Source organism: Tachypleus tridentatus, unplaced genomic scaffold (genome assembly GCF_004210375.1).
Source record: "Tachypleus tridentatus isolate NWPU-2018 unplaced genomic scaffold, ASM421037v1 Hic_cluster_2, whole genome shotgun sequence".
NCBI classification, from domain to species: Eukaryota; Metazoa; Arthropoda; class Merostomata; order Xiphosura; family Limulidae; genus Tachypleus; species Tachypleus tridentatus.
In genome coordinates this window covers 22,912,262-22,924,141 of record NW_027467782.1, presented here as the reverse complement: position 1 = coordinate 22,924,141, position 11,880 = coordinate 22,912,262, and the positions used below count along the sequence as shown (strand labels likewise).

Below are 11,880 nucleotides of genomic sequence, written 5' to 3'. Positions count from 1 at the left end.
CACTCCTTCCCCTTTCTTTAATACTCTGTCCTATTAAATATCCTATAATCATGTATTCATTTACATTTAACCATGTTTCAATTATTCTAAATCTTTTATTTCTACCAGTGCCCTAAAGTCTTATATTTCTTATACTTCTAGCATTACTATAATAACAATTAAGCCTACTCTTGTAACTTGTAATGATTTCCAATGTTAAATTTTCCTGTACATCTTAGTTTTGTTTTATTTAGTTTATTTTTACCCTTTATTAAATAGTCCTAGTTTAAAACTTCCCTTTCAGCTGAGTTAATAGCTTATAGACGCGTATTAAAATGCTAATTCGATTTGTCAATTGATACCGCCAAAAGTAATTTGAGAAATTCTCAACTTCCTCGTACATGAAGAGAGTTTGCGAGAGTGAGGCAAATAAGACGTATTCTTTCTACGTGAGAAAAGGTAAAAAACTTTGAATAGATAGGCTTACCGAACCAACACAGTTGAAGAATATATATCGTGTTAGAAGTGCGTTAGGCCACAGAGACCAAATACTACAGGCGGGGACCACTGGAGGAATCAGCGACAGCAGAGCGGGAGACCGTTACCACACAAAGTCTAGCCATGGCAGACAAAAATGTTACCGGGAACGAAAAGCAGAAATCAAGTAAGTCAAGTGACGTTGGTGGCAAATTAAAATATAATTCCCCATTGCTAGTATTATGTAGTTTAGCAGTTTGAAAAAGACGTAAAGTAAAAAGAAAAATAATTAAAATAACAAATTCAACGGAAAATTCCGAAAACGAAGAAGAAGTAGTTGTTGCTGCTAATACTGAGGTAGAGCAGCTTCCCCTGCAAATAAAGCGAGTAATATAGTATCCAACAAAACTAAAGAAACAGAAATTGAAACAAACACCGTGGATGTTGGTAATACCACTGAAAGCAGTCATAATAATATTCAGAAAAATATCACAGACAGCGAACTAGACACAGAAGACCAAGAAGGTTTTATCACTGTTACATCCAAAAGAAAAAAAAAACATTACAGAAACAACAAAAAACAAGTAATAATATGACACAAAAAACAAAACCACCACAATTCGCAATCATAATAGAAGGTATTCCAGGTCAGTACAATCAAACCCTGCTTGCGACAGAGGTTAAACGCTGCAAGCCGAACGTTACCATAGTTAACTTTAAGCGTCTGCCCAGAGGCGGTGTCCTTGTTCAAGGGCATGACGCAGCTGACCTTAACAGATTAGTGAAGGAGTGGCCAGCAGATGCCTTTAAACCCGGAAATATCAAAATCCACCTTCCAGGAAGTAAGCCGCAGCCTAAAGCCATTGTGGTAAGAGGGGGTCCACCAGACCATTAACTTAGAATCAGTCACACAAGCTTTAGATGAACAAGGCATTCCACACAATAAAGTAGAACGTATAATTTCAAAGAAAACACAGGCACCCACGAATCTCATACGCATCGATACTGACGACAGTTACAACGTACAAAAATTAATAAATAATGGAATAACGCTTTGGTATCAAAAATACCAAGTAGAGCAACTAAAACCTCCGGCAATTGTTGTAATACAATGCTACAATTGCCAAAGATATGGACATGTCTCAGCAGCCTGCTTAGCAACACCGAGGTGCTGCGGATGTGGCGGGGAACACCATATCAACCAATGCAAAAAAGATAAGGAAACGCCTAAATGTTGTAACTGTGGTCAAACCCACACAGCAAATTATAAAGGATGTGAAAAATACAAACAAATAAAGCAACGTATTTATCAGATAAGAACACCAACAGAACAGAATCAACCTAATACAAACAGTTTACCTAAAACAGACATATCAACAGAATTCAATAAAACAACAAAAACCACGTACGCAGAAATGCTAAAAGGAAAAGAACCCCATAAACAGCAAGAACAGAACACTAATACACAGGACAAGAACACTTCAACACAAACACAAAAACCAGAAGAAAACAACACCACAATACAAGAAACGAATATTAACATCAGACAAAACAAGCCTGTTCATAACAATATTCAAAAACATAATAACAGAATACGTTAAACCAAACCAGACAACTAACTGTTTAGAATTACTGATTAATATCTCCATAAAACACATCACACCTCACATACCCTACATTATATCAACACTAACTGGATACATGCTCACAGCACAATGTTCACAGTAGTGTACATCAACATCCAAGGTGTAATAGCTTCCAAGAAACATGAGATCGAAGACTTAATGGAAGAAATTAACCCCCATATTATAATAATAAGCGAAACTCTAATATACAACAATTTAAAATACCAAATTATTCAACCATAAGAAAAGACAGAACAAACAGAAATGATGAAAACAGAGGCATTATGCTGCTCTACAAAGTGGAGCTTTCAGTAGTAGAAATTAAATTAAGCAGTAGCAATGAACATGTTACTGTAGACATTCTGCAAAGTAATAAAACTAAAGTAACCGTAGCAGGAACTTACTGCTCACCTAACAAACAAATAGATATAACATTACTTAGCAACATCTTTTCCAACAACCAAAACTCCATAGTTATGGGGGGACTTAAATAGTAAAAATGTTACTTTTGGATGCCGAAGTTCTAATTCCAATGGTAGAAATCTAATAAAATTCATAGACGATAATAACATAGATTTATTAAATGATACCACCCCTACACACACATCGTATGCCACTAACACCAGTGACATACTAGATCTGTGTATGTGTACATATAACCTAAGCCAGAAATTAATAAAATTTCAAGTGGGAAAAGATGTTGACAGTGATCACCTCCCAATATATTGTGTCTTCGATCTCGCCCCCCATAAAAATATAACATATAGGAAAGAAAAATATAATTACAGAAAAGCAGATTGGCAATACTATAAACAGGAATTAGATAACCTGTCACCTAATAAAGTTATAAAAGAAGTTAAAACACATGTCGAAATGAATAACTACTGTCAAACAATTACGGATTGACTTTAGAAAGCAGCCAAGTTAACAATACCAAAACAACACCATAAAACAACAAACAACACATGTAAACCCACCACAGAAATAATCAACCTAATCAAAAAACGAAGACAATTGAGAAGACAGTACATGATTACAAGAAACAGAGAAACCAAAACGCAAATAAACAACATTAGAAATCACATCAGAACACAAATAAAACAACAAAAACAAAATAAGTGGGACAATTACTGCAATAAACTAAACGATAAAACTGACCCGAAAAAATTCTGGTCACATCTTAAAAGACTCACAAATAAAAACACAAACATAAAGAAATAACCTCCACTTGAACATAATAATACTATAGCACACACAAATAAAGAAATAACCGAAGCTTTCAAAGATCAACTCCAAAATACATTTAAAACTCACACAGATCCAGATATGAATACAAATTTCTACAATAAAGTCACTAATCACACAGCAAACAATAAACATCAATTTGAACCAATATTTCCAGTAAACATAACTGATACAAATACAAGTTCCGATACAGATTATGCAAGCACATTACTAACACATGAAATATCTCTTCAAGAATTACTAGAAGCAATAAAAAACACAAAAAACAAAGCACCAGGTGAAGACGAAATACAAGCTATCCTCCTAAAAAGGGCACTCCGAAATTGTTTGACCACCTAAATTCACTTTTTAACTTATCACTATCCTCAGGATACATCCCAGTTTCTTGGAAGCTTGCAAATATATTAATGTTCCATAAGGAAGGAAAGCCAGCGAATAAACCTAACAGCTACCGACCAATCAGCCTGACCAGCTGTGTAGGCAAAATTATTGAAAGAATAATCAGCAATAGACTCTCCACATTCTTGGAGATAACATCAAAATTACCAAAAGAACAAAATGGATTCAGGAAATTTAAACAAACGACAGACCACCTTATCCGATTAACCGAAACAATAATAGATAGCTTCAATAAAAAAGAATGTACAGTCGCTTGCTTCCTTGATATCGAGGAAACATTCGACACTGTTTGGCACGATGGTCTAAGGTTCCGAATGAATGAAATGGAACTACCGCGAGGAATTATTCGCTGGTTATCTAACTTTTTGGAAAATAGAAAATGTAGAGTAAATGTTGAAAGAACTTTTTCTGAATACTTTACTCCACAAGCTGGTGTCCCTCAGGGAGGGTGGTTAGCCCTATACTATTTATCATGTATGTAAACAATATGCCACTGAAGGATCCAAATCATGGATTCTCTTCACAGTTCGCAGATGATGTGGCAATCTGGAAAAGTGCCGCAACACCCACGATAGCAGCTACGAACATACAACCACAATTAAATAGAATAAGTGAATACTGTCAAAAATATAGAATTAAAATAAACACAGCAAAAACACAGCTCCTAGTTTTTACGAAATCGATAAAACACAAAAAACAACAGCCAGAACTATATATGAATGGCACTCTACTCCAGATTTCCCCATCGGTAAAATTTTTAGGTCTGATCTATGATTCAAAACTAACTTGGATCAATCATGTGAACGAAATTAAAAATAAAGTCTGGCGAAGAACTAACTATGCGAGGAGTCTAACTGGTAAAAACAGTGGAGCATCTACAGATAACATTCTAAATATCTATAAAACATATATTAGACCTGTAATAGATTATGCAGCTCCAGCATGGATAACTGTAAGCAATAAAATAATTAAAACCAAACTACAAACAATCCAAAACACACTCTTCACAACTGCATACAGAGTTCCAAGAACACTATCATCTCAATTCATTCACAAATACTCGAACATACCAACCATACCAGATAGACTCCTATATATTACAATTATGTACTTTAATAAGAATTGGATGAAAAACGAATTACTATGCGAACTAGACAAGTACCTCATACATGATGAAGCTAGTCCTAAATATCTCTCCCCAGTTAACTTATATTTCAAATATAAAAATAAATAAAATAAAAACTTTAATATATATATATATATATAAACTTTAAATATATATGTTTATAGTTTATTTATTTATGTATTTAAAAAAAATGCCACCAGCAAACTTGACATACTGTTAATAGAATTAAAAAAAAAACTGCATACGAGCCAAAATACATGGACATTGCCCTGAAAAGGACCAAATACAATAAATATCAATCAGCCAAGAATATAAGTACAGGAAGGAGGAAGAGGTCAAAGAGAACCTGATCCTCCAGGGTATGAACTTACCCAAACATCGACGACATTTATTTTCGTACATGAAAAGCACGTACGCCACTTGTTTTCAAAATATTTATTTTTCGGAACAAGTTAAACGTACGTACATCAAATTCTTACATTATAGGGATATTATAAACACTACACACATACAAATATATATATGTATAGTTATCTTCCTGTTGTCAAAAGTCCACTTGGGCCTATTCAGTTACTTTAAAATTTCAGTTGACAAAACGAAGTTTCTTCTGTTACTATCTAAATATACTTCACTTATTTTATCATTGATTTGGACCCAGGATGGGCAAGCGTGTTAAGGCGTGCGACTCGTAATCTGAGTGTCGCAGGTTCGCATCCGTGTTGCGCCAAACATACTCGCCTTTCAGCCGTCGGGGCGTTATAATGTGATGGTCAATCCCACTATTCGTTGTTAAAGAGTTGGCGGTGGGTGGTGATGATTAGCTGCCTTCCCTCTAGTCTTACACTGCTAAATTAGGGACGGCTAGCACAGATAGCCCTCGAGTAGCTTTGTGCGAAATTAAAAAAAAACAAACAAACAATTATCATTGACTTACCACGGTTGTATTCTACGTGTTTAAACGTTTCTACTGTCGCTTCTTTCTTCGTATTTCCCAAGAATCGTTTGTTTAGATGTCAGAGTCTACTGATACTAATTCATTCACTTTAGAACTCTCTTTTCTGAAATAAACTATTATTTTTATCTTTCTTCTGCTATTATCTTTCCTCTAACACATTAATAGTTAGGCCTATAGCAACCGTTCGGCCTTTCCCTCTTACAACAGATAACTTCTCTCTCTCCTCTTGTCTGTCTACTGTTCTCGCTTATCTCACACTATTTGTATATTTATTCCCAAATCGTCTGTTCATTATATTCTCTGCATCAATGATTTATAAACACAACACCCAATATACGTCTCTTTTTAAATCTCTTATAAAGTAATTAAAAGTAAACAACTAAACAATCATAAAACATTCTTTCGAAAACTAAACAAAATTACTATTATCGAAACTAGACAGTCTTTTATATGATGGCAATAAAATGAACTAGGATACGAATGTGAATACTTGACAACAGCAATGTTTAACCAAGCAAGTGTCAAGTACCAATATATTAATTTTAATTAGTAAAATACCCAATATCAAGACAATAACAGTTTCTTTGTTGTGGTCAAGGTATATGTTCATGAATTTACTGATGACAGAACTGTCCAATAATATTTCAGTTATTCATAACCTGAATTTGTTTGATTTTTATTTTAGTTTTATTGTTAAAACTAATTACCTTTATTGTTTTCTTTTGTTTCTTATTTTGGGGTCTTATATTCATTTCAGTTGATGAATTATTTTTACCAGTGTCGTAATAATTATATTTTATTACACGTTTCATCTTTTACAGTAAGTAAGATTTGTTTTCAAAACATACATAAAATCAAATCTTATTTACTGTAAAATGACGTAATAAATAAAACTTACCATAAGCACAACTCCCAATACTATTATATTTATTCAGTAACGTTCCACTTCTAATATATCTGTTTATTTCTGTGGCTTTACCATGGTGTTATCTTGTATCTAGAATATGGAAACTGTAACTTGTAATAATATATATTTAATCAAAACGAAACTGTTAAGTAATAATTCTGACTGGATTTTGTTAAACTGATCGTATTATTCACTAAAATAATCATTTTACTTTTCAGGGGGGCATGTACATATTTCAACTGATGGATTATTATTCTGCCAGTGGAATGACTCTATTGTTCACTGTTTTCTTTCAAACTATAGTTATTACATGGGTTTATGGTAAGTTTCAAATGGCATGTCCTTCATTGGTAAAATAGACCATTGTTTTATACACCACTTCCAACTTCTAATACATCTGTTTATTTCTATGGTGTAAGATTTTTATGTTAAATGTGGTGATGTGTTATACGTACGTTGATCCTGGGAGGATCTGTTGTACACAAGCTAGCCCTAAAAGATGGTATTTGCGAGTTAACTCAATAACGTACTGTTATACTATATGCAAGTTATCCCTAAAATGGGCTGTATTATTCTCAGGTTAACTCCAGAAGATGGTGTTTTATTGTTTTCTTTGGAGGTGTTAATTAATTACTCATTACCTTTAATCCGTGTATTATTGTACTCAATAGCCAATACTTTTGACAATTTAATTTCTTTTCATTTATTGCGGGATTTTCAAATGTTTTCAGTGTAAGCCAGTATTATTAATTAAAAATTGGACATTTAATTTGTAGATTTGTTTGTCTTTTGAATTCAGGTTTTATGTCAAGTGTTTTTTCACATGAAAATTCTAGTTTGTAAACCAACAAATTTATAAAACTGGTAAATTATTACAGGTGTAAAAAAAGTTTTCTAGCAACATTGAAGAGATGACAGGACATCGGCCCAACTGGTACTTCCTTGCCACCTGGGTCTTTGTCTCTCCAGCCGTTTGTTTAGTAAGTTTAATGCTGTGTTTTAAAGAAAGAATATTCAACGGATTAATTAAATAAATAATTGAGTGTAATGGAGGACATGGATCTGTACATAGGTTCTCTGTAAGTCATGAAGTAACCTTCGAACTTGCAGCACGTGAGAATATATGTTAACTGTAAGAACAGATCATTTATCCTACTTACTCAGTTACGTTTCTCACAGTATCAAAATAATATAAATAAATATCTTATCTTTAGTACCTAATATATATACAAATGATGTTCAATTTTATTTCAGTTTCTTTCAGAGAATGTTATTTCTAATTCTAAATACATATTCCCTTTAGGAAATATTCCTGTTTTCAGTTATGAGTCTGGTGTATGCAGAGACTTACGTTTATCCTTGGTGGGGAGAACTCTTAGGCTGGGAGATAGCCTTGGCTTCCATGGTGTGGATTCCGTCCTATGCTGTTTATTTCATGCTAGTCACACCAGGTTCTCTGAAGGACGTGAGTAGCTTTTAGTCTTTATCAAAAGTAAAATTTTAAAGATTATTGACAAGTTATTCAGACTGAAACCTATTGAAACTCAACACTAGGTTATTGTTACCTTTGTAGTAGATTTTCAATACTTGTATTGGCTAGTGAGACAGTCTTAAAATTGGCAAACAAGATATTAGTAAAGTACTTCAGTTTTTTACAAATAATATTATGTATGTTATTCTTTCCATATATGATATATACGATGATAAATGAAGTTAACAATCAGATTTGAAATTTATACCTCAACTGTTGGTTCTGTTTTTATTTCAGCGACTGATAGCTGGCATAACTCCGAAACTTCAACCTTCTCAGAAATTAACCAAGACACTTGTTCAAGATTTCGAGCTTCCCAGAAGTAAAAACAATAAACTGTCAGACTCAGGAGATTATAAGTCGACAGCCCAAGACGTACTTCATATTTAACTGTTAAAAAGTCTATGTGATCATATTACAAGCACTAGATCTTCCTTTAGTACATGATCATATTACTAACACTAGATTCTCCTTTAGTACGTCATCATATTACTAACACTAGGTTTTGCTTTAGTACATGATCATATTACTAGCATAAACCAAAACTGTTTTTATTGTGCACTTAATATTGGTGACAATGAAATCAGAAAAGCAAGTTTTATATTATATTATAGAGGAAACGAGACTCTAATACACTCACACCACGTAAAGATGAACTAGATTATAATTATGATAGTTATGATACAATACCTTTGGCCATAGGTGTATTAAACCTTACTCAAGCTGCATCCAATTGTTTATATTCAGTTTTTGTTTCTAGTTTACCATAAACAACAACAGATGTAACGTATATCATTTTACCCTTTTTTCTAGCACATTTGTAAATATTATGTCGTTATGATTGATAGTTAGTTTACTAGTAAAACCAACAATTAAAGTAGGTAAAATAAAAGTGAATTATTTGTAACTCCCTTCAAAATGTCGTAAAGAATTTATTCGTTATATTAATTTCACACTTGATTGTATATTTTATACAAATGGTTTTGTACTTTGAGTTTAATTAAGACGTTAGGTGATAATTAGAAAAGAAAATATTGAAATATTGGAAATAACACGATTTGTTTTGCATAAATATGTCTATTATCAACACACACTTGTAATTTAGTGTTCAGTGAACTTTTTTTTTTACATGTTCAAACCTTATAAATAGTATGTAAATACAATTTTTTACCTTTGTTATATTAGTAATTACTGAACATTTCACGTTTATGAAAATCTTTGATAAATTTAATAATTTTCTGATATTGCAATTTACCCTTACACGGACAATAAATAAATAGTTTATTTACGTTTAAAACCCGAGATGTGTAACAAAAGATGTTATGTTTTATTTACGTTTAAAAGCCAAGATGTGTAATAAAAAATGTTATGTTTTATTTACAATTCAAGAATGTAGTTCCCTAACATAAAATATGAAAGTACTAACCTCATATTTCTGAGCATACTTCTATGCATATTAATAAACAATGGAATGGTTTATTTCTAAATTAATATTTGTAGCTACTGTGTGTTTGTGTATTTCATCCTCTGTATATGTAATGCAAAGACTACCATGTAGATTCCATATACAGATAGAATTGGCGGTGAGTGATTTGACTTCGTACACGTGCGGGTAATAATCACAATAAATTTAATTTTACGATGAGTCATTAATGTAGATTTCTGGTCCAGTGTCCTCCGAAGGTTCTACGGTAAGTCTGCAAACTTATGGAGCTAAAATTCGGGTTTTGATTTCCCACGGTGAACACAGTCTGATTTTCCTCTATCACAAACAGAAATCAGTTCCTATACTAAAAACTACCAGTAGTATAGTAGAACAATACTGTATTAAAACATAGATTGTCGAGTGAACCAAGGAAGCCTTCAGAGTAAATATTATCAATAACTATCAGTAATAACAACAATATTATATTAGAACATAGATTGTCGAGTGAACCAAGGAGGCCTTCAGAGTAAATACAGGGTGTCCCAAAATAACGTTTACACTCTTTGACTGCGTATAGCTAATAAACCGTTTATTTTGTTTCATATTTGACTTGTGTCCAAGGATGGCGGATAATCAGCTTAAAATCGAGCACAAAATATTCATTCTCAAAACTTTTTGGAAAGTCGAAAACAAAGCTGAAGTGCAAAGACGTTTTACTAGAAAGTCCCATATGGATGCGCCATCTCGCCCCAGCATTTCACGCATCATCGCCAAGTTTGATGAACACGGAACACTCCACAATATGGGAAAGGGTCGCTCCGGTCGAAAAAAATCATCAGCAAGCCCAACAAAAGAGCAAGAGGTCATTGATAATGTTCTGAATTCTCCAAGAAAATCAGTGCGCCTACTGTCTCGTGAAACAGGTATCCCTAAATCCAGCGTTCATCGCATTTTGAAGCGTTCCCAATTCAAAAGTTTCATCCCATCCCTTGTTTACGCTCTGAATGAAGATGACCCTGATCGAAGAGTTAAGTTCTGTGAATGGTATCATGCTAGATGTGCAGGCGATGATGAATTTCCACTCAAAATTGTTTGGAGTGACGAAGCAACGTTTAAGCTGAATGGCTCAATAAATCGACACAACTGCACCTACTGGGCAACAGAAAATCCACATGTTACAGAGGAACATCACTTGAATTTGCCTTGAGTGATTGTGTGGTGTGGTCTGTCCGCTAGGGGACTCATCGGATCATTCTTTTTTCAAGACACCGTAACAGGATTGAATTATCTCAACATGCTATAAGAGTTTGCCATGCCACGCATCCAAAAACAATTTGGAGAAGAAGAGTGTTTCTTCCAGCAGGATGGCGCTCCTCCCCACTTCCATCGCGACGTGAAAGCTTATCTGGATGCATCTATGCCAAACAGATGGATTGGACGAAGAGGAAGTGTAGAATTTCCTGCTAGATCACCAGACTAAGCGACTGCCTATTGATATTCTGACATATGGAAGGTACAATCAAATCATAAGTAAATGTTGTTTTGTTGTTGTTGTTATAATGGTTGGAAGTGAACACTACACCTTAAGCGACTACCTATTGATATTCAAACATGTGGAAGGTACTATCAAATCATAAGTAAATGTTTTTTGTTGTTGTTGTTATAACAGTTGAAGGTGAAAATTACATCTTAGGCGACTGTATATTGTTATTTTAAAATGAGGAAGCCACCATCGCATCGTAAGTAACTAATTTTTTTATTTAACACTGAGAAGTTTTTAAGTGACTGATGTTTATATAAATAAGGAAACTGGAGTGAGATTTGTGATGTACGTTTTATTGAGACACAAACAGAACTGACCGACAAAACGACCTTCAGGTTTTGGTAACTTTTCTTTAACAGACCTGTCATGACGTCAAGGAAATAAAAATTGCTACGGGGCAGAGTCTTTTCACTTTCAAATCTCACTTAAGAATATATTAGGACTACTATATTAACTAACTCGGGAAAAGAGTGGACGTTTGAAGCACGGGACATGAACTTCACACAGCAACCAAACAACAAACAGCAGAAAACACCTTTCTACTGTTCATGATTTTTACTTACTGCTTTATTAAATCAAAGGGTGAACAGAAAATCAACCAATAAAGTGCAGAACGAAGAAATATCCTACTTTCTGACCAATCCTGGCTTTAATAAATGTACATAAG

General features: G+C 33.6%; 2 protein-coding genes across 2 annotated transcripts; both read left to right on the top strand.

The window, feature by feature from the left end:
• Positions 1 to 516: 516 nt before the first annotated feature.
• On the top strand, positions 517 to 9,307 carry LOC143243046 (sodium- and chloride-dependent GABA transporter 2-like). Its single transcript, XM_076486680.1, has 5 exons — positions 517 to 643; positions 6,932 to 7,034; positions 7,592 to 7,693; positions 8,017 to 8,178; positions 8,482 to 9,307. The coding sequence occupies exons 3-5, from the start codon at positions 7,625 to 7,627 to the stop codon at positions 8,632 to 8,634; spliced, it is 384 nt and encodes a 127-aa protein (XP_076342795.1). The 5' UTR covers positions 517 to 643; positions 6,932 to 7,034; positions 7,592 to 7,624; the 3' UTR covers positions 8,635 to 9,307.
• A 1,093-nt stretch (positions 9,308 to 10,400) lies between these two features.
• On the top strand, positions 10,401 to 10,877 carry LOC143242229 (uncharacterized). The gene has a single exon (XM_076485596.1). It carries the CDS (start codon positions 10,401 to 10,403, stop codon positions 10,875 to 10,877), a length of 477 nt encoding a protein of 158 aa, XP_076341711.1.
• Positions 10,878 to 11,880: the final 1,003 nt, after the last annotated feature.

Bases quoted from the DNA above. Each gene is read 5' to 3' on its own strand.
- LOC143243046 (XM_076486680.1), top strand. From the start codon at position 7,625: ATGACAGGACATCGGCCCAACTGGTACTTCCTTGCCACCTGGGTCTTT. The intron at 7,694-8,016 runs GTAAGTTTAATG...TATTCCCTTTAG, and splicing joins TCTCTCCAGCCGTTTGTTTA to GAAATATTCCTGTTTTCAGT. The intron at 8,179-8,481 runs GTGAGTAGCTTT...TTTTTATTTCAG, and splicing joins CACCAGGTTCTCTGAAGGAC to CGACTGATAGCTGGCATAAC.
- LOC143242229 (XM_076485596.1), top strand. From the start codon at position 10,401: ATGGATGCGCCATCTCGCCCCAGCATTTCACGCATCATCGCCAAGTTT.